The sequence below is a fragment of the Benincasa hispida genome, chromosome 10, assembly GCF_027475165.1.
Source record: "Benincasa hispida cultivar pf3 chromosome 10, pf3_genome.v1.1, whole genome shotgun sequence".
In the NCBI taxonomy this organism is placed as follows: Eukaryota; Viridiplantae; Streptophyta; class Magnoliopsida; order Cucurbitales; family Cucurbitaceae; genus Benincasa; species Benincasa hispida.
In genome coordinates this window covers 34,281,610-34,304,678 of record NC_143487.1, presented here as the reverse complement: position 1 = coordinate 34,304,678, position 23,069 = coordinate 34,281,610, and the positions used below count along the sequence as shown (strand labels likewise).

At 31.6% G+C, this 23,069-nt stretch overlaps 1 protein-coding gene, 1 long non-coding RNA gene and 1 other non-coding gene across 4 annotated transcripts; 2 read left to right on the top strand and 1 right to left on the bottom strand.

Moving 5' to 3' along the window:
- Nucleotides 1-1,470: 1,470 nt before the first annotated feature.
- Nucleotides 1,471-1,542, bottom strand: TRNAK-UUU (transfer RNA lysine (anticodon UUU)). The gene has a single exon. It is a non-coding gene; the product is annotated as a tRNA-Lys (tRNA).
- A 4,393-nt stretch (nucleotides 1,543-5,935) lies between these two features.
- LOC120087903 (uncharacterized) lies at nucleotides 5,936-7,754 on the top strand. The gene is made up of 2 exons (XR_005484721.2): nucleotides 5,936-6,133; nucleotides 7,088-7,754. It is a non-coding gene; the product is annotated as an uncharacterized LOC120087903 (long non-coding RNA).
- A 7,161-nt stretch (nucleotides 7,755-14,915) lies between these two features.
- On the top strand, nucleotides 14,916-22,817 carry LOC120088695 (Helicase protein with RING/U-box domain-containing protein). Of its 2 annotated transcripts, none has more exons than XM_039046118.2 (16): nucleotides 14,916-15,213; nucleotides 15,760-15,828; nucleotides 16,154-17,241; nucleotides 17,411-17,533; nucleotides 17,617-17,690; nucleotides 17,829-17,889; nucleotides 17,971-18,117; nucleotides 18,198-18,283; nucleotides 19,313-19,382; nucleotides 20,066-20,191; nucleotides 20,916-21,149; nucleotides 21,556-21,660; nucleotides 21,743-21,895; nucleotides 22,071-22,159; nucleotides 22,242-22,322; nucleotides 22,415-22,817. In XM_039046118.2, exons 1-16 carry the CDS (start codon nucleotides 15,168-15,170, stop codon nucleotides 22,482-22,484), a joined length of 2,622 nt encoding a protein of 873 aa, XP_038902046.1. In that variant the 5' UTR covers nucleotides 14,916-15,167; the 3' UTR covers nucleotides 22,485-22,817. The 2 variants fall into 2 exon arrangements, with proteins under 2 accessions (XP_038902046.1, XP_090161664.1); XM_090305538.1 differs by having other exon boundaries at nucleotides 14,958-15,213; nucleotides 16,081-17,241.
- Nucleotides 22,818-23,069: the final 252 nt, after the last annotated feature.

Here is a 23,069-nt window from a genome sequence, read left to right as displayed (position 1 = left end):
TATTTATGATAGTGACTTTTGGAATCATAATGAATCTCGACTCAATGATCATTATTCATCTTCGAACTTTAAGTTGGAGCAATTATGTCTAATACCTTCAATCTTTCTTTCTACATCTCCTTAGTCAGTTTCTGTGGGCTGAAATTTTCTACATGAAACCATCTGGTTTCGTAGGATTTAGGGTCTAAATTTTGTATAATGCTCAGAAAGATCAATGTAAAAGCTATTTGAAATAGTGAAAATTTTCCACGTCCTTTTTTTGCTAAAGGACCAGACGAAAAATGTTGGAAAATTGTCAAAAATAACATTGTTAAGTTTTTCATCTTACAAAATTAGTACTTTTTTTAAAACTTGTTCAAATAATTTTTTTTGGTTGTGAGATCTCCAAGATTTAGTTAAAAAAAATTAGCCTTTTCTAATTTATCGATTCTTTTATCCTTTTGGACCTTTCTCGGTACATCTTGGAGAGATTACACCGAGATTCGAATAATTTTTTCAAAATATTATGTGATTTTCCTAAATTTTATACCAAATCTTATATATTTTCAAATATTTACTAAATTCGATTATCTTTATCGAATATTATATCAAAATCTTATGTAATTTTTTAAATCTTCAGCCCAATTTCTAATTTTCAAATCAATTTAAATTATTCAAATGACTTTTTTAGATGAATCTCAAGGGATTGATTTTGATTTTTAAATTTTTGGAAAGATTAAAATTTTCACAAAAAAAAAAAAGATAAAATATGGAAAATATATAAAATCTCGATATGAATACCAAGATTTTATATATTTTCCATATCTTACATTTTTTTTTACAAAATTTAAAAATCAAAATACAATTATCCATCTAAAAAAATCTAATTGGGAAATTTATTGGGAAATTTAGAAATTCATATAATAGTGGAAACAGAAATGGGCCTAAAATTTTGTAAGAATTGAATATAATATTCCATAAAGATAACCAAATTTGGAGAAATTTGAAAATATATAAGATTTAGTATAAGATTTAAATAGATTATCTAATATTTAAAAAAATACTAGAATCTCAGTGTTTAATCTAGATGTCCCGAGAAAGGCCCAAAAGGGCCAAAACAATCAATACCTTATAAAATGTGAATTTTTTAACTAAATCCCAGTGGTTGATCTCACTACCATGAAAAACTAGTTTAACAAATTTTTAAAATGTGTGATAGTTTTGAAAGATAAAAAGTTGAAGATGCTAATTTTTAGCATTTCCCAAAAATGTTGAACAACTTGTTTTAAATATTCTTTGGTCTTAGAAATATAAGTCAATTCAAAATATTAAATCGTTATTTTGTGTTTGAAAATCAAGGTATTCACATTAATTTTCCTACAAAATCAATATTTTTAGTTATTTATTAAAAAAAATTTGCAAAGAAAAAATTAAGTTTATATTGATTTACTACGACGTTTTTTCTCCAAGGAAAGCAATATATCACCTTTTCGCCGCCTGTGGGGATCGAACCCACAACCACGTGGTTAAAAGCCACGCGCTCTACCACTGAACTAAGACGGCCTGTTTAACTACATCACATTTTAAAAATTATGGTAAGTCACTGATTTTTGGACTGCATCCAATTTTATGTCCATGTTTTTTCCATTAAACCTAACTCCAAATTTACTTTTCATTTGTATTTAGTCTTGTTCACTTAAGTAGTTAGTAGATATAATTTTTTTTCATGAATTTAATAGCAAGATTTTTCGAGAATTGTTTTTAAAAAATTTCAACATGGGTAGATTAAACTTTTCGAGGTTGTTTGGGACAAGGAATTGTTATTATAGTCATAGGTTATTATAATTGGGTTATAAAAGTTTGTGTTTGGGTTGTAGATTATTTTAGTTTGGGTCATAATATTTTGTGTTTGAGGTGTAAACTATTTTAGTTTAAATAGTAAATAGTAAACACTCTAGCAAATAATAAAAAAATTGATAAATATAAAATAGTAAAAATTGTAGCAAATAGTAAATAAATACTGTAGCAAATGGGATTGTTATAGTCTTAGCGTAGTCCTTACTCTAAACACCTTTTCAAGGTTGTGTTATAGTATTGTTCTTTATGTATTATGTATGTGATGTACATAGTGTTGGATTGCAGAACATCTAGACAAGGGAAAGTGTGGTGTGGCTAGTGTGCTAATTATTTGAATTCGATACCAATGGGTATCATTTCTCCTCAAACAATGTTCTCTTTCAAACCTATCAACGAATTGATACTTCAAGTAGTGCGAGATGGGCTAATCACCATGTTGCTATAAAATATTTTAATCATCAAAGTCAAGAGAATGGAAGGTATATTTTTTCGAGGTTTGGCTTAAAATCTTATTTGTTTTTGTCTTTCTTCTCTTGAACCAATGTCAAAGGCTTCGGCATGACATATGTATGGGAAAGTCATAAAGGTGATGAAAGTTTAAGTGCCCTTATAGGCAGATGGAGAATTGTAATTGTAAAAGTAGGATTTTTGACAAGTAATAAGCACTTAAATAATACAATTCGATCTTCAGCTCCAAAAATGTTAGGACCAAGCTGCTTTAGGTTTAATTCCTATTTCATGCACGTCAATGGACTTTCCATCTTTTTTATAACTAGTAATGGACATGTGTATTGCACGTGAGAATGTGGAAATTCTAAGTTTTAAAATAGTTTTTATTTGTCTAAAGAAAAACCTTCAATGCAAATACATGATATAAGATATATATAAAATACACAAAATGATTTCTTTTTTAAAATTACAATATAATAAGAAAAACAAAATCGAACTCATATATTACATTATTTATGCTATAACTATAAGCATCCTAAATTTCAAATTTACCCAAAAGTAATATGGAATATAAATAAGGTTTGCTGTCATAACAAAAACAAATTAGTATAATTTGTTCATCCGTCTAGACTTTTCTTTAATATCTCTTACTTTTCTCCATTTTTTTAGTATTTTTGTCAAAAAAAAAAAAATCTTTAATTATCTATATTTTTTTCTCACACCTATGCATCAGTTTGATATGTGAAATATAGATGATACGTGTTTTTTTTTTTTTTTTTTAATTATACATGCATCTATTCATAAAGTGAAAGAATGCACCAGTTCAACATATAATCATCTCCACTTGAACTGTCGCAATCTATTGATACTGATTAAGGAAAAAAACAATTTTATTAAAAAGGTAAGGGCAAAAGAGAAAATAAAAGATTCTTCAACATTGTCCCCTTTTGTGTATATATATATACATCCCTTTTGTGTGTATATATATACACATACATACCGATAAAAAGTGTGTGATGCACGTGATCAAAAATTTGTAGAACATAAATTTTTGGGATAAAATTTGAATACTCGATGGAATATTTTACATTTATTTGAAATAGTAAATATTTAACATAATTTTACAAAACAAAGAAAGAAAAAGGTGAAATTCGAATACTTAATGACATAAAGTTTGTCTATCCGTCTCGAGCTCATAGGGTCAATTCTCTCACCCTACAAATTGTATAAAAAAAACACAAGTTGTTTATAAAACAAATATGAAATGTGTTAGATGTAGTTGAAAATCTCTCTATTGTAAATTGTATAGTAAAATACAAAATTTGAATGAATATACGTTTTTTTCCGTTCAAATTATAAATATTTAACATTAAATTTTGAAGTAAGGAAAAAGAGAACAAAATGAAAAAAATGATGAGCTTATAGATAATGTAATTAAACTAAAATTTATATATTAATTTTTATAAATAAAAATGACATAATGAGATATCTTACCTCATTAGTAATTATTGTGTGATTTATTCTAATGAGTTGGCTTATGAAGAAAAAAAATAAATAAATAAGCATTTTATATAAGAATTACATTCCTTGACATTTTTCAAATAATTAAATAAGTCTTTAATTAAAAAAAATATATTAAACAAATTAAACATTCATAAAAAGAATATAATAAAAGGAGAATATATATAATAAAATAGATTATGAAAAAAGAGGAAAAAATAGTTGATTGGGATTTTCAAATTAAAAAAAGATTAAACTATTTTTTTGTTTTTTTTACCGAAGATTGTCCTAAAAATCATTTATATGAACATCTTCCAACAAAACAAAATAAACTTTTAACTATCGAACATGCTAATTGTCCATAATTGATTATGCTTTTCACTTTTGATTATCATTTGAAGTAAATTTTACCACAAAACTTTGCAACAATCATTCAATAATCTCTTTCTATATTTGTAGATTTGTTTTTCTTCTCTTCTTTGTCGTTCTAGTGGGATATAAGAAATTGTGGTTGGATTGAAATATGTATGAAGTAGTAAAACATTAAATCTAATCCAATTCAAATTTAAAATCTATCTTAATTCTTTTTTTTTTTTTTTTCCATTTTCACATTTTTAATCCTTTCACTTAAAAAAAAATTCAAAGCATGCAATCATTCGATAATCTCTTTCTATATTTACAAAGCCTCATTTTGATTTTCTTTAATGTTTTCATTCTGAAGAACAAAATTTTTTAATCTCACAATTTTTTGAAAGATTTATTTGATGATAGGAACTTTTTGTGGCATCTCATTAACATGAAAATTGACAATGAGATTATCAACTTATTTATTTTTTGATAGGTAGAGATCACATCATACAATGGAAGAGTTGTATTGTTTTTAGTTGGAGGAGTTGTGTTACTTTTATTTGGAGGAATTGTGTTGTTTTTAACTTGGAGCTGCTTTGGGAAGTTTTTTTTCTTTTTTTTCCATGCACCTATTCATTTGTAAACACTATGGGTGTGTTAGTGTTTAGGGGCAGGACTAGTATAATAACCACATTTTGCTATAGAAAATATAATTTCGTAATCCCCAATTAACTATAGTTAATACTATTTCAAAACTTCCATTGATATTTATCATTTTACATTCATAATTTTTTTTTATTATTTCCTATAATATTTACTATTTACTTCTCAAACTAAAATAGTTTAAGATAATGTAAACAAAACCAAGAGTATAAGTATTATAAAAAAATGTAAGGGTTAAATGAAAAGATAAAGATCGTCCTCGATTACCCTTTTAATTGTAACAAACATTATAGATTTGACCAACAAATATGAGAAAGATACCAACTCCAAAGACACTAGAAAGTAGAATCTATAACTTTAACCAAAATTTTAACAACCATCCACGTTGCTCATCTCCAATTCAAGAAACCAACTTTAAAGTATAACTTGGAAGACATCATCGGAATCGAAACTTAAAAAAGAAATAAAAAAAAATAAATTACTATTTTGGTCCCTATACTTTGAAATTGATTTAATTTCAAACTCTATACATTCAAATATGTAATTCAATCCATGTACTTTAGCAAATTTTAAACTTAATTTCCATTACAGGTTTATTGTTGATTTTTTCTTTTTTAAAAAGAAGTTATCCATTAACATTTTCGCTATAAGTTTTGGAAAAATTTTCACAATGTTATATTTTCTTGCTTGCATATTATTATTATTTCATCGATTTAATTTAAACTTTATTGAAAGTATATGAACTAAAATTAAAAAAAGATAATTGCATCATATAGTGATTTTAGAGATAATAATTAATTTTATAGCAATATTTTTAAAGAATTGCAAATATAAAAGAATCCAATCAATTATAGACTCAATAACTAATATGCTCTAACTAGTGGTATGATCAATTGCGGATAGACTTTTACTAACGATATGGTCTCTCACAAATATTGAAAATAAAATCTAAATTTTGTTATATCTATGAATTCTTTTACAGATATGTTATATCTACAAATACTCTAAGTCTGATGGCTATATTTGTAATTACTCTTTAAAAAGTTAAGGAGAAGAGGGATGGAAATAGGATTCTTTTTATAAAAGAAAAAGGAAAAAAAAAAGAAAAAAGAAAAACAGATTGAGAAAACACCGGCACGTGAAGGCAGCTCCCAACAAACATTCCCATCGGACGTACGCCATTGAGGCCGTACAGTCACAGAGCACGACCAGGTTCACTGAACCTCCGACTCCGTCCCCTCTTTATTTACACCCCCTCCACAAAAATATTTCATAAAACACAGAAAAAAAAAATCACTCCTCATTTCTTCTTCTTCTTCCTTCTTGCCGCAATGGGGTATTTCCTATCTTCCCTTTACATTCTTTTTCTTTTCCTTTTTTTTTTTTCTGTTCTATAAAGTAAAATCAACGTATCTCTAGAAAACGTTTGTGCCTATGACGATTTCTATGACATTTTATTTGAATCCTGAAAACCCTAGATCAATTGTTTGATTTGCATCTAGTTTTTCCTTTTTTTAGTTTCTAAAATTGAAAGCTGGAAATTGAAGTGTATGGAATTAAGTCTTGTTGTGGAGTGGTCTCTCTCTGTTTGTAGATTGGTGAGATTTGTGATTGTGATCAAAAGAAAGGTCATTTCCTTTGGATTTATAAAATTTTCAAGTCTTTTGTTTGCTTAATTTAAGACCATTGCTTTCCATTCCAATAAAATGGAGCCCATTTTCATGTAATTGTCTTTACTTTCAGAAGGGCTTTCAATTTTTTTTTTTTTTTTGAAAAAAATAAAATTACAATAGTTGCCTTCAGATATGCTTTAGATTTGCCAATTTGGGGATAATTCATGGATGTTAAATTGAACTTTCTCTGTGGACTTTTCAAACCAAATAGTTGGCTTTGTTTGAGTCATTTTCCTATAAAAATCCTTATAAAACTCTGCTTTTTTGTGTTGAGTTTATCCCATGAGCCAAATGCCCAAATAATGAGAAAAAAGTGTTTTAAAACATTTAGAAAATCAATTCAAATGGGCCCTTATTTGGTTCATTGCTGCTTGAAATTTTGTACCATTTGGTGTTTGATCATCTGGTTTTGTCTTCTTGTTTTTCTTCTATTCATGTAGGAGATTTCTGTCAAAGTATACTAACAATTTTTTGTTCAAAATTTAAGGATTAGGACAAATAAGAACCAAACTTCAGAAATCAACATGGTTTCTTTCAATTACATCATTGTTATATGTATGGAGTATGGAGTCCAAATAATTGCTTGTACATTGGCTAATTATTGTTCATGGATGCAGGTAAAGCAACTCAGCATGAGGCATTGCTTTCTTATCCGGAGAAAGATAGTCAAGAATGATTTGCCAATATTCACATCTCATGAGACCAACAACTTTCTTTAGGCTTTTTTTAAGATGAACAGAAATCGCACTTTTGGACTTGGAATTTGCAGCATCTCTTGTAGCCATTTGACTGCTTTCCCATTTATGTTGCTCTTGAGTTCAGCTATTGTGGCCTTGTCATGCCGTCGATGACCCGGGAGAGCAAGTCCAACGGCAGCTATTCGCTCGGTCCGGTCGCTCTTCTGCAGGAATGTGATTGAATAGCAGAGCAGAGAGAACATTTTGTTGTTCTTGGAAGAGTTCCCCCTATTGAAACTTCAAATGCTTAACATTTTTTCTGTCCTTTGGCTGACGATGTTTTTATTTTCGTCATATGGTTTTTCAATAAAGCGTCTGTTGTAGTCTCCTTGATATGAACCGCTCAAACATCAAATTGTTATTTATATTTTATTTAATAATTTTGATGTAATTTTAGCATTTTTCAATTTTAACCTTTTTATGACATTTAATTAGGGATAATATGATCTTTTTATATTGTATTAGGATTTTTATTGGAGGCTATTTAAACCTTGCTATTAGGTTGTTTTAATCAAGTTACAATGAATTGAGTTTTAGCTTTGTGCAAGCGAGTTTTTTGAATTTACAATTCATTTGAGTTGCATGCCAAGAACATTTAAGTGGAATTGATCATCCTTGTTCGGGAGTGTTCAAATCTTGGATTAGGGAACTTATTCTTTGTCTAAGATATTTAATCACAAGATGATATGTGTTTAACCTAATCCTTAGTTTGAAATCATATTGATTTGAGGATTTTATAATTTGATATTAGGGGTTTAACATTTGGGTTCTTAGTTTTCAATAACTAAGGTTTTCATATTATTTGGTATCAAAGCCTAGGTGTGCGATCGGATAATGATGACTTTAATAATTACATTGGTAGATTTCGCTTCTTGTTTATTTCTATGTTGAATCTCGTTGGGAAAAAAAAACATGAGGCTACAAAATTGAAAGGAAAAAAAAAAAAAGGAAATCCAGGGGGCGACAGATTTTTAAACCGGAAGAAAGAAGACAAAATTGTTTGAAATTGGAGAAAATTAGGAAATGTAAAAAAAAAAAAAAAAAAAAAGAAAGAAAATTACGGCTGCCAAAATTGAGAAGTGTTGAAGAAAGAAATTCTTCAAATTGGGTATGTGTGAGGGCAATTGATTGGAATTGAAGAAAAAATAAGATAAAATTGTTTGAAATGGGAGAAAATCAAAAAAAGAAATTAGAAAAAAATCGAGAAAGAAAAAGAAACAGGTAGGTCAATTAAATTTTTCATGAATTATAAGAACCTGAATTTTGTAAGTCATATATACACAAGGACGGGTTTTGAAGAATTGCATGAGTATCTTCATTGGGATGAAGAAATTGATGTTGTATTTGATCACCACCACTTTAGTGAAAAAAGAAAGGTAAAATTTATTTTGTCTTATGCACCAATATGGTGGAATCATTTATTGTCGAAAAGGGGAATGAGCGAAAATCATGCAATACCCTCATGGAAAGAAATCAAGGTTCTTATGAGGAATTATTTTGTACCTAAATCTTTCCACAAATTGCAAACTTTGAAATAAATGAGCAAAAATGTGGAAAGGTACTATGAAGAGATGTTGCAATTACTTGGGGAGATGACTATATATGAGGATGGGGAAGCTACCATAGATCGATTCTATAATGGACTTGATGAAGAGATTGTTGAGATGCTTGCCGATCTTGAAGAAATTCGACCTTGTGAGGATTTGGAAGAAATGGTACACGTTGACATTAAGATAGAAAGACAATTCCAAAGGAGATCTTAAAGATACATTAACTCTACATCTACTACTAATACCAACAAGTTAGTGGAAAAAGTTAGTTTATCTACTATATCTGAGTATTTTGATAAGGTAGGAAATAGTAAAGAGAAACTTAATAATGTTGTATCAATGCATGATCATGATGTTTTGTCTAGTAAGTCATTAGATTGCAAGGACTCACATGACTGTAATTTTGGAACTGTTGTTGAACCACTTATTTCTAGAGAGACATGTACCAGTGGTAGTGGAGTAGAGAAAATAAATGGTAGTGAATTTGAAACGAGCATACTTTGTGCTAACATTGCTAGTCCATTGGAGTCCAAAGTAACTTTTGATCCTATTGTTATATCATTACTTCCAAGAGAAGTAAAACTTGATGTGTGTGAGTTGGAAAACAAAAGGCATGAGACTGAGACAAAAGCAATAGAAATATATGTTGAAGAAAAGCATGTGAGTAATACTCAATCTATAGACAAAAATGAGAGAAAAGCCAAAAATGAGAGTTTAGAAATTTGTGAGGTTAACAAAAGTGTTCATTTTCTGACTAGCAAACTTTCAACAAGTTTGCCTAGTTTATTCTTTGAGGTTTTGCATGATGTTAAAGCTTTGACTATGAAGCAAAGTTCAATGATTGTGCCTAGTTATTTTTTAAGGAACGGTGAAGTTCGATTGCGGAAGTGGGATCGTTCCAATTTTAATTTTACACAGAATTGGAAAATTACAGAACAATAATTTAGGCATAATACAAAAAATTACAGCATGTTTTAGAAATAAATCAGAGAAATGATAGGGTTAGAAAGTGCTTACCCTTGAAGGACCGTTATTCACGTAATCCCTCTTCTTCACGAACTATCGCGAACAAGAAACCACAATGGTCACCACCACAAGAATTTTCTCTATGTCTTTTGTAAAAAATCTTCTGTGAAGAAGATGAAGATCTCCTAGAAAAACTACCTCACACTACCACACGTATTATTCCACTCAAGAGAAAACAGGGGGAGGGAGTTACTCCCTCCCATATTAATTTTAAAAATTAATATAAAATTTTAAAATAATTTAAGAAATATATATATATGATAACCATCTTATCATATAATATACATTAAACTATATATTATATCAAATATAACATATAATCTATAGTTTTAATATCGTATCAAATACAATATAACATATAGTTTTATTTCTCTCAATAATGCATGATATTTAATATAAATTATATTTATACTAAATTTAATTATATGAATCTTATCCATATAATTAGTATTTTAATCAAATTCAAATTTTTACTTTCTCTCATAATAAACTTTATATCATAATGTATAAAATACATTATATTAATTATATCACATATAATTAATTTAATTTAATTATGTCACATATAACTAATTTCCTCAATTAATTTGAACAATTTAAATTGATCCAAAATTAATTCTTAATAATCCCCGTTAAGCTACAAAAGGACCTTATGGACTTGTAGATTGAAGCTCCAATGGTACTTGAATAATTAATTAAACTCCTTTACCATTTTCCCCTGTAATTACATTAGATATAACCAGTCAATAGTACGATGACTCTTCACAAATTGTTTGCAAGTACAACTGGGTCTAAATTACCATTTTACCCCTGTAATTACATCTAACTCCTTAAGTACCACTGATCCCTCTAATGAACAATAAGTCAAGTCCAGCTATGACCAAACCCCTCTCGGGCCAAGAGAGGGCGTGACGCCACATTGTTCAAGCCTCGGAATCAGTCCTTAAAGGAACAATTTATCTACGTATCCCGTCATTAAGGAATGAGTGAATTCTGTCTTGTGTAGCTGTGTTCCCAGTTTCCTAATAAAATGAATCCCCAAAATAGTAGGCTTATTGAGTCAACGATTTGACCACTCTCACCCATACAAATCAAATTACTGCCTTCATAGGCAGGAGTTCACAACTCAATCAGGGTTCATGTCATGTCACCTATGGTCATGTTGGTGAAATGTAAGTCTTTATTATTAAAGGTGTTATATAATGAGACTATTCATTTCATGGTCCGATTTTATACAAACCCTTTTGCATAAAACACCCCCGCTCACATATCTCCACATGAATGATCAGGATCAGATCATTTGTACCACTTTACAACAATTATAACATCTACAAAGCGGGTCGTATTCATATTGTTACTAGGATAAAGTATCCAATCTTGTCCATCTACTACAAATCATTTAGGTTATCACTTAAACATGATCCACTTGTATGTCTTTACATATATATTTAAGCTAGAGAAGATAAAATTGGATGATAGTTTATCAGTTTATGGGTTAATGCTACTAAATGTCGAATAAAATATCTTAGATTATATTAAGTAATAAATCGTTTGTACATTACAATTACAAACTACAGGACCCATAAGATTTAGGGCATCAACCCTAACACTTTTGATGGTCACAATTAGAATAAGGGTTGGAAGGATCAATGTTCTTTCCAAACTAGATGAAATCCAAGACAACGTCAACCTTTGACATCTCATGATTACAAGGATGCTTTACGAGGGAGACTATCTAAGAGGAATGCTAAGAAATTGACATCATCTTCTTCCCATGACTTCAAAACTGCTTTACAAGTCTTTAACTTGGATTCGAGGATGAATCATTCAACAGAAGGAGAGGATGATATGAACCGCTCAAACATCAAATTGTTATTTATATTTTATTTAATAATTTTGATGTATTTTTAGCATTTTTCAATTTCATCCTTTTTATGACATTTAAATAGGGGTAATTTAGTCTTTTTATGTTGTATTAGGGTTTTTATTGGGAGGCTATTTAAACTTTGCTATTAGGTTGCTTTAATTAAATTATGATGAATTGAATTTTAGCTTTTTGCTTGTTTTTTAAGAGAGCTTCTTGAATTTGTAATTCATTTGAGTTGCATGCAAGAACATTCAAGTGGAATTGATCATCCTTCTTGTGGAGTGTTTGAATCTTGGACTAGGAAACTTGTTTTTTGTCAAAGATATTTGATCTTAAAGTAATTTGTGTTTAACCTAATCCTTAGGATTGAAATCATATTGGTTGGAAGGTTTTAGTCATTGAGAATTAGGGTTTTTTCATTCGAAAGGGTTTCTAATTCTAATTCGATAGGGATTTCATATCATTGTAAGAGTTAATCCTAGCCTCAACATTAGGTTCAAAATAAAAGTGATTTGCATAAGAAAACTATTTGTTTCATTTAAGTGTTTTTTTAGTATAGTTTCGTTTTAAGTATTTTGTTTCTTTAAATTACGTTATTATTTCTATTATTTTCTTCCTTCTTTTCCTTTTTATCTTTTTATTTTTACTTGCTAATTCTCGTATTGGTCCAATAAGAAAAATACCATAGGTATATGATTAAGGATCAACCATCTCTCTAAAACTAAAAATAAAAATCACAATAACTTGTAACGTGGAGATATGGAGAGAATCGTTATCCCTAATAATTAATATCAAAGTCATGTTATTGATTGAGATAAAATATATGTATAACCTTATTCACTTAAAATAATAAAAACCATCATTGGTTGAGTGGTAAGTGAGGTAGTGGAAACATGGTGGTGTTCTAGAGTCTTGTGTCTGAATCCCACAAGGGTGAAATTAATGTCGATTTAGAGTTTCATAGGCTAAATTTCATCACATTGGAGTTTAGTGTTTGGCTACCTAAAATAGACGTAAGGTGCTATTTTTGGCCTAACATTTATTTTTTCCCACATTTAAGGTAAAAACTACGATGTACATCAGTTTAGAATATAATTTATCGGAATTGAATAGTTTGTAGATGGATAACATTTGATTCGATTAGATTAAATTGCAAGTTTAGTCTTCCATTTTTTTTTTAATTTTTTAAAAATATCTAATAGATATTAAAATTTTAATTTTGTTTTCAATTCATTAAACTTTGAAAATTCCATCCAAAACTAATGACAAGGGCATTCTTTGACACTTTTTGAAAGTTTAATGATATTTTTGAAAGTTTAAGATATTTTTTACACAAAAGTACAAAGTTTATGAGCATTTTTTATAAGTTAATCAAACTTTTAATTGTATGTCTAATATTTCAATTTGTATATAATAGTCCAATGACTTATTGAATATTTTTTGAAATTCATGAATGACTTGATACTAAGGAAATGTTTGAGACACTAAATTGAGTTGTGAAGTTTGGAGTTAGATAGTGGAAGACGACTTTCTCCATTAATGTGCATACATTAAGGGGGCGTTTGACGTGCAATAAAAGTACAGAGTTGAGTTGAGTTAGTAATTATTGTCTGGGGAGTTAAATTATTTAAAAAGTTAAATTGTCTGTGTTTGGGGTGAGAAGTTAAATTAGTTGGAGAGTTAAATTATTTGTGTTTGGGTTGCATAGTGGTGTTGAGTTGTTAATTATTATCTATGTTTGGATACTGAGGTTTTTGCCATATTTTATCATCTCATAAATCTAAGTCAGAGATATATGGATATATCCATTTCATGTCAAAACGGATCCTTTAATTTTATTTTTATGTGTATATTGTGGGTGGCCTTTAGGGTTTTTTTTTTTTTTTTTTTTTTTTTTTTTTTTTTTTTTTTTTTAATAAAGATTATCCTTGTCTTTATTTATGTCTCGGATTGGAACAAATTACCATAATTTGTCTTCGCCTACAAATCAGGCGACATTTTTCACAAATTTTTCGAATGGAGGCCCTTATTTTCATAGTTGAATCAGAAAGTCTATGTTTTGGAGTGCATAGTTGAGTTGAGTTGAAATATCTGGTGTAGTTTTTCTAAATTAAATTGATTTTGTCTTTGTCTTTTTTTTGCTAGTGTTGATTTTAATTTTCAACAATACACATATTTTCCAAACTTTTCTAAGACAAAAACAAAAGAACTTCCAATTCTTTTCCATTTGCATAACATAACAAATTCTCTATAAAATTTTTATACAAGAGACCTCAAGATTGTGTATATCTCTTTCTTGGCAAAATTCCAACTCTAAAAAATTAAAATTATCATATGAAAATTTTGTAAAACTGAAGTTCAATTTCAATGTATAAAATAGGAAGAAAAGAATACTAAAATCAATTTAAATGGAAGCAAAAAAAAAATCAATCGATTAGTTAAAAAATGGCAGACTGATTAAGATGTATAAACATAACAATTAGAATACAAGATTTGTAACTGATCATGAGGAAACCAAAATGAGAACATACAGATCCAAACCTAGGACATAAATTCCAAAAAACTTTAAAATTGTGGATTACAGAAATTGTACAACCATAAAAGGAAAATAAAAAAAGAGAAAAGAGGAGTCGAGGAAGAAAAGGAAAATAAAACCCGTACAAGCCAAACAAAGTAAAAAAAAGAGAAGATGAAAAAGGCGAACTATATAACGAGAGAAGAGAGACGATGAGAGAAGAAGAGCACATGTGAAGAGATGTATGAGAGAGATTAACTATAAATTGGGAGAGTAATGAAAATACATGAAAAACAAACGAGAGCGAGAGTGATAAATTGATGATTATTAAACCTATCGTTTTATTTTTATCCGAACAAAAAATACGGGTACAACTTGTTGTACTCACTCAACACAACTCGAGTCGGGCTACCAAACCGTCCAAATAGAATTTTATCATTGAAATTGAGTTTTTTTTAACACCCTTTCCATTGGGAAAATTGAAAGTTGTATTCGACATAATGTGGAGGGTGTAATTTGTAATTTAACAAGTGTTTCTGAACTAGAGAAATTATTCCAACATCAGATATCTCACGTGATGTAAGTCACGTCGGAATGGTCGGCCGCCAATGTAAAATAAGCACACAAACATTTACTACTAATACGATAACTTGTTGGGGAAGTTTTAAGCGTCTTCTCGGAATGAACATGAAACGCACCGTTTGGTGGACCCCACTCTTTAACTCATAAACATGGATTTTCGCGCTCGCAATCACAGTAATCATAACCAACCCCTTTCCCGCCGATCCTATCACACTCATTCAACTTCAACGCATCCTTCACTCTCCCTTCGTTTTCTTCTCCGTACTTTCCCTTCGCTGCCGGTCCTTTCTCACTGCACAGCTGCTGTCGCCTCCTCCTCCTCCTCTTCTTCTTCTTCTTGCTGCTGCTGCTGCTCAAGCGTCCGTCATCGCCCGGAGAGGAGAATTAAAGAGGAGAAGATCGCAGCGTTTCGTTCTTCCGATGAAGCTTCGTCCTCGTAAAACGACCTCCAACGTATTTATCGAAGGTACGGTTTCGATTTTGTGCGTTTTGTTCATGTATCGTATACTGTGTATTTCTTTAGAATTTTCTGTTTCTTGAAAACCTAATGTTTAATTTACTAGAAAACAAGGAGGTTTTGCTATGCTTTTAAATCCATTACGGCATTGTAGGATTTAAGATTATGTTTGGCGTGTTTTTGAATTAAGATTGTTTGAGTTATTTGATATTGTTGTGCCGGAGGAAATTCTGTTTAGATGTTGTGAATTTCTTGTACTGGAATAAGCGATTGTGGCGCAACGAGGATGTATGGCTATGATTTTAACTCGATTGCGGCACTGCAGGATCTAAGATTGCGTTTCAGCGTGTTTTTGAAAACAAAATGTTTTGATTTTTTTTGATACTGTTGTGCTGGAGGAGGTTTTATAGAGATGTAATGTCTTTCGAACTAGAAATACACAATCTCTCTGCACATTCTGTGTTTTTTGTTTCCTCTTTTTCCCACTGTTTTTGGGGGAAAGATCGATGAATTGTGAAATAGTTATGTGATTACATCGTTTTGTTATTGGAGCAGGAAACGGAGACCGAGATGCCTCTGATGATATAGACGTGTCATCTCTTGTTTCTGACAGCGGATGTGAAGGTATCGTGGTTTCTTTTGGCTGTAGATATTTTAATTATGGTAGTCCTGGTAAGAAAATATGTTGCAAGCTGGATCAGTTCTGGTGTCAACTATTTCTGTATAGGTTTTCTTTTTCTTTCTCATTTCATCGGTGTACGTGCATGTTTGTTCGGTTAAGTGAACTTTTCTCTCGAACAATCTCTTCAAAAATCTTTTGTTCACGTCAGCTGTGCCTGCAACGCCTTCCTTTGGTTTTACTCATTTACCTAACAGGTTATATCATCATGAACAAATAGTATAACTGGGATCGACGTTAAACCATGAGTTGACAGTTTTAATTGGGCAGTTCTTTCCTCGAGTTCTGAGGACTCCGGTGAGCCTTCAATAAAGAAGTCTAGAGCAAAGACACGGAGAAAACGTATTAAAAAGGAGGGGCCTAGCATTGAGCAGGAAGTGGGAAGCAATGTAGGTAATGATGAAAACATACACAATCAGAAACCAGAAATTGCCAACTCCCAGGGTGTGGTTGATATAGAGAAGCCAAAGACCAAGTACTCAAGAAAGAAGAAGCCAAAACCTACCCTTTTGTGGAATGTCTGGGAGGAAGAATATGAGAGATGGATCGATGAAAACATTGAAAAAGATTTTGATTTGGCTAATCAAAATGAAGTATTGACTGAAGCTGTAGAAACACCCTCTGCACTTACGATGCCCCTACTACGGTACCAGAAAGAGTGGCTAGCTTGGGCACTGAAGCAGGAAGATTCTTCAATTAAAGGTGGGATACTTGCAGATGAAATGGGAATGGGAAAAACCATCCAAGCTATTGCCCTGGTACTTGCTAAACGTCAACTATCTGGAACTTCTGGACTGAGGAGACCCTCAACACATCCAAGTTCTTCCAAGGACTTACCTTCGATCAAAGCGACACTTGTGATATGTCCTGTGGTTGCTGTGAGCCAGTGGGTAAGTGAGATTGATCGTTTCACATCAAAGGGAAGTTACAAGGTGCTTGTGTATCATGGTCCAAAACGTGTACAGAGTCTTGAGATTTTATCAGAATATGATTTTGTTATTACCACATACTCTGTCGTTGAGGCTGATTACAGGAAACATCTGATGCCTCCCAAGGATAGGTGCCCCTACTGTAATAAACTATTTTATAAGAAGAAGTTGAAGTTTCACTTGATGTACATTTGTGGGCCTGATGCTGTCAAAACAGAGAAGCAGGCTAAGCAACAAAGAAAAAGGCCTATACAACCACAAATATATAAACAGGAAGAATCTGCGAAAGGTAAGAACAATAATGTTCACAAGCGTGGTGGCCAGAAAAGCACTCTTGGACAGACAATGGGGCAGAATGAGAATGATGAAAAACCTTGTGGGAAATCAGTATTGCATTCTGTGATATGGGACCGTGTCATTTTGGATGAGGTGAGATTCTAAAACCATCTGTTTTCTTTTTGTTTGTTGTTCTTTTTTGTATGTTTTTTTTTTTGGGTAAGAACAAGGGAAAAAAGAAACCTGCACAACTTGATTTCCATCAGTAGTTTGATTGGTTCTAGTTGCTGTTGAAATATAACAAAATTTTATGCAAACGTAGGCGCATTTCATAAAAGATAGGCTGTCTAATACTGCAAAAGCTGTTCTTGCGATTTCTTCTTCATTTAGATGGGCTTTAAGTGGCACACCTATCCAGAATCGCGTAGGGGAGCTTTACTCTCTTGTAAGTTTTGCTTTGTTTAGAACATTGTCTACCTCTGAGGAAAGTGTTCCTTCTTAAATTAACGTGTTTTTGGATACTCTCAGATTCGCTTCCTGCAAATTGTCCCATATTCTTTCTACTTTTGTAAGGACTGTGATTGTAGAACACTCGATCATAGGTATTAGTTGAGATTCAAGATTGTTCTGCATTACTTCGTAAATTTTCATTTGAAATTTTTATAAGCTTCCTTGTTTTTGGACTCATTAATTTTCTTATAAAAAATCATGTGATGTTGGACCCTCATGGGCAATTACAGTTCTCCTACCTGTCCAAACTGCCCTCATAAACGTGTGCGGCATTTTTGCTGGTGGAATAAGGTAAGTTCTGCAATGTGTGTCATTTTTATATCTCGGTAATGTTAAACTATGTTTTTTGATTATTATGTTTTGCTTTGGAAGAATATTACTCTACGGATTCAAAATTTTGGGAGAGGTCCAGAGTTTAAAAGAGGTATGATATTGCTGAAGCATAAGATTTTAAGTAGCACTGTACTCCGACGCACCAAAAAGGGTAGAGCTGCTGAACTTGCTCTTCCTCCAAGTATTGTAAGTGGACATACACACTTAAGTTTGTTAGTTCTTATCGATGGAGAAACTAACTTTAGTTCCTACCAATCCTCTCATAGGTTTCAATTAGGCGAGATACCCTTGACATTCAAGAAGAAGACTTCTATGAATCATTGTATAATGACAGTCGAGCAAAATTTAATACGTGAGTGACCATCATTATCTACTGCCTTTTTGTTTTGTTTTTTATTAACCTGTTTACGCAGCTTTGATCCATCTTAAGATCAAAGTCTCTTCAGTGCTTATGAATGCAGCTGCATTTGATGCAGGCGATTAAAAATGTGGGGACTACTTTGGAAAATGTTTTATTACTATATGAAGTCTTCTAGTTCTGGAATTTAATTTGAAGATGTGTGAATATAGAAAATGATTGCTTTTGTAGTTGAAACTATTCTCCAAGTTTTTGCTATCACTTTACTTTTTTACCTAGGCTAAAATCTTAGATGTAGAAGCTTGAGGCTTTTGTCAAGGCCGAGACTTGGTAATTTGTCTCATTTGAATTGCATTCTTTTTTCCTGGTTCCATTTGAATCATTTTTCGTTAGATAGCTATGGTGGAATTTACTTTGTGTGGGTGAATATGGAATGGCTGCATAGTTTTTGGAAGGAAGATGTTACTGTACCGTGAAAAAAAGATCAAGGGGCAGGAAGTAACTGAACTGAGAATTCATATTGTACTACTCTGAATGCATATTTAATGTTATCAATGAAAATGTTGATTATTCAGAAAGCTATTCTCTGAAGCAGCACTATAATTGAGAAAGAACTGAAGCGTGTATGAAAATTTCAGTTTAGAATTGGTTTTTACCAAACACTCAAATTAGTTATTATTTTTATTCTATTTTATTTAGGAGATCAGACATAAATTAGTTAAAATGATTGAAGGGGCACTTTTTAAGAAACTCAAAATAATTCCTAAATCCTGCCTCAGTCTGCTGAAGGGAAAGAGTTAGGGGAATGGACTTCTATATAACCTTGATACTCAATTTTCCTACTTGACAATTGGCAAAAAAATGCCGTTGGTCTAATCTGCCATTTCTTGTGTGTGTGCTTTGGAGGTTATTTCCAATCATTTCTTTAAAGATTATGTTTTCTTCCACTATTCAGCCAATATGAGAATGCAAACATTGATGATAGATGCCATGTGAGATTGTTTAATGTATTTCTCCTTTTAGTTTTGTGGCAGCTGGAACAGCAACAAGTAATTATGCACACATATTTGACCTTTTGATTCGCTTGAGGCAGGTCTGTGGCTTCTGGTTAGGCTTGGAAATTTATATTGATTGTTAGTCTTTGGAGTTTGAGGAAGTACTAGAATTTAAATTGAGCATTAGATTCACGAGTTTGATATGTGAATTGCCCAACATTGTTTAGAAGTGGAATAAGTTTCAGCATGGACAATTTCATATAATGGAGATGTTGATCTTGAGACATTATATCGATTGTTAGTCTTTGGAGTTTGAGGAAGTACTAGAATTTAAATTGAGCATTAGATTCACAAGTTTGAAATGTAAATCGGCCAACATCGTTTAGAAGTGCAATCAAGGGCAACATGTGTAATGATTTTTTGGAGTAAAGTTATGTCAAAGAATAAAACCATACTAGCTATAAGTTTCAACATGGACAATTTATATAATGGAGATGTTAATCTTAACAGAACTCAAATAAAATGATTAAAGAACTTAGTACTTTTATTTTGAGAAATATGGATAAAGAATTTTATTGCTTTCTATTTTCTCAATTTATGCATTGGATTGAATTTATCTTATGATGATTCCTTACTTCTCTCACTGGCAATTTAAATAGATGTATTTTATCATGTTAACCTCAATTTAACAAAAACTTTTGCCAATAGATTTGTTTTAAAAACATTCCATAGTTGATCTACTAATGATTTTTATTTATTTCATTTTCTCATAATGTTCCAGGCAGTTAATCATCCATATCTCGTGGTGTATTCTAAAACTAATGCCATAAGTTGTGGAAGCATTGCTGATTCTGATAATAACAACCAATTATGTGGAATTTGTCATGAGCCAGCAGAAGAACCTGTGGTGAGTGTTTTTGTTGTGACAAGAAGCTTTGGTGAATCCCCACTATCCCTCCCTTTCCTATTTTCTTTTTTCTGCTGTTTGAGAATATAAATTTTCATTGAATGTATGAGGTTTCAAATATTCATCTTTTGTGTGCTCCAGTGTGCTCAAGGGAGTTCAAATCTCTCCCTTTCCCTCTAATGCTCAAAAGAGCTACAAAACAGTATGCCCAAAAGATAATAAGTTAAAAACTGACTCTGGGCATAAGATAAAAACTCACTGCCTCCCTCTCTGCCTCTATATAGACTTTTCTCCAACTAACCGAATCCCATGGACCCCACACAATCAAACACACTCACCCAGGTAAAACAACTTTCACTCCTCATGTTTGACATTATTTTGCTCGCCCCTTTTCTCCTTATTCCTCCGAGTGTATACCTTAGTAACTGGGGGTCTATCAGAGGACGTTGCTGGAAGTGGAACATCTGGTATTTGATCGCTACCATACTAAACTGAATTTGTAACGGTAGCAAATTACTTAGAATAAATCCCTCAACTAGTCTTGAAATAACTAATGTGTTGAGATTGAATCTCTAACAGTTAATATTGAATTTGATGTCATTTAATATTATTCTAGAGAGAAATTTATTGTTCATTATGTTTGAATTTAATACCATGATTATTGCTTCTGTTCACTTCATATATGATCTACAAGCCACTTTAGTAATGTCTTATATTCTATCAGGTTAGCTCTTGCGAGCACACATTTTGTAAGGCCTGCATAATTGATTATACCAATGATTTTTCGAAGCGTGTCTCATGTCCTTCTTGCTCAAAGATGCTCACCATTGACTTCAGCACAAGTCTGGCTGTTAGAGATCAAACCGTTAAAAATACAATCAAGGGGTTTAAATCTTCAAGTATACTTAACAGAATACAGTTGGAAAATTTTCAGACAAGCACAAAAATAGAAGCTTTGGTATGTTTTATTCAAGACTACCCTATTTGTATTTAGTCTTTGAATGTAAATGAAGAAATGAGCATTTTGTCATGTACGTTACGTTTTATGTATTTGGTGACACTTTGACTTGGTAGCTGCTAGCTTAATATTATACTTGAAAATTTGTACCGTGCTGTTTTCTTCCAAATTGAGTAAGTATTTCTGGATTTCTTTTTCATTGTAAGAGAAATGTATCTCTGTTGACGAAAGAGTTTGTAGTACAACACTCTGGAGTCTTGTCTTGATAAAGATCACTCCAGTTGAGAATGTGTGGTTTTGTAATTTCTGTTGTTTTTATCTTCATAAGATTATAGCTATTACACAAGACTCCGGAGTCTTGTCTTGATCTCATTTTTTCATGTCTTCATTTTTTTTCCTACTCCAGAGAGAAGAAATTAGATTCATGTTTGAACGAGATGGTTCTGCCAAAGGAATCGTTTTTAGCCAATTCACGTCATTTTTGGATCTCATAAACTATTCCCTAACCAAGGTGAGTAGAATAAGCATTTAGATTCCTCTTCTGATTTCAAGTACAATAATTCACTTTATGGAATGCAACGAACCCTTTGCAGTCTGGTATTACCTGCGTTCAATTAATTGGAAGCATGTCCTTGACTCAAAGAGGTGATGCTATTAATAGATTCATTGACGATCCTGATTGCAAGATTTTTCTAATGAGCTTAAAAGCTGGAGGGATTGCCCTCAATCTCACTGTGGCATCGAATGTAAGGAGTTTCTTTTGATTGATTATGCAATTAAACATGCACATGACCTCAATAATATGCAGATGCAGCATGGTGCAGTTATTTGTCGTGCATAAATATGTTTTTGCTCATCAAATTAATCGTTTGTGTTCGGTGATGAATACACTGTATTTTCCTCCTTTGATCTTCACTTCAGGTCTTCATCATGGACCCTTGGTGGAATCCTGCTGTGGAACGGCAAGCACAAGACAGAATCCATCGAATTGGGCAATATAAACCTATCAGGTGCAGTATTTTGATAAATATAATTGCCATTTTTCTACTATAGTCTCAAAATACAGGACTAATATGCGTTTGACATCAACAGAATTACGAGATTCATTATTGAAAACTCTATCGAGGAGAGGATTTTGAAGCTGCAAGAGAGGAAAGAACTGGTATTTGAAGGGTACGTTAGAATGATATAACACAACTGACACATCATTCCTTGTCGTGCCTGCCTTTTGATCTTACAAAAATGCTTTCTGCTTCTCTATGCAGAACTGTAGGTGGCTCTAACGAGGCCCTGGGAAAATTAAGCTTGGATGACATGAGATTTCTGTTCCTTTGACCAAGTTCACAACAAAATAATACCTTCGCTCACAGAACAGACCTAAGGTTATGTTCATGTACATGCACACACTCATACCCCTTTTCTCCATCTAAATCCAAATTTTGATTCTGTGTAAATGCTTTTGATCATATTTTGGTTGAGTGAGTCCATTTTTGTTTACGGGACTGAGGTCTGTCAAGTTGTGGGCTGAAAGTGAAAGCATCAGAACATTAGTTCAACGATGCTTTCGACATTTTCTGTAAGTCTCTCTCTCTTTCTCTCTTAAGCACACATGACGCAATAGAAGGAAAAGGAGTTAAGAGAATAGGATCTTGACTTTTCTGTGGCAAAGTTCATAGGTTCTCTAATGCCTCTACATTCATTTAACAGTTGCTGAAAATATTATTGATTAGTATTGTTTTTCCTAGGAAGAGAACAAACCATCCGTTGGTTTATTGGTTCATAACTTGGATATCTTTTAGTTGAACAAATGTAGGGGAGGAATTTGATCATCTATTCTTTAGTAGTTCATAACAAATTTGAAATGGTTTTGGAACTAGTCATTTAAAAAATTGTAACCATAGAAACAAAATTGATCTGTTA

Bases quoted from the DNA above. Each gene is read 5' to 3' on its own strand.
- LOC120088695 (XM_039046118.2), top strand. From the start codon at position 15,168: ATGAAGCTTCGTCCTCGTAAAACGACCTCCAACGTATTTATCGAAG. The intron at 15,214-15,759 runs GTACGGTTTCGA...TTATTGGAGCAG, and splicing joins CTCCAACGTATTTATCGAAG to GAAACGGAGACCGAGATGCC. The intron at 19,383-20,065 runs GTCTGTGGCTTC...ATAATGTTCCAG, and splicing joins TTTTGATTCGCTTGAGGCAG to GCAGTTAATCATCCATATCT.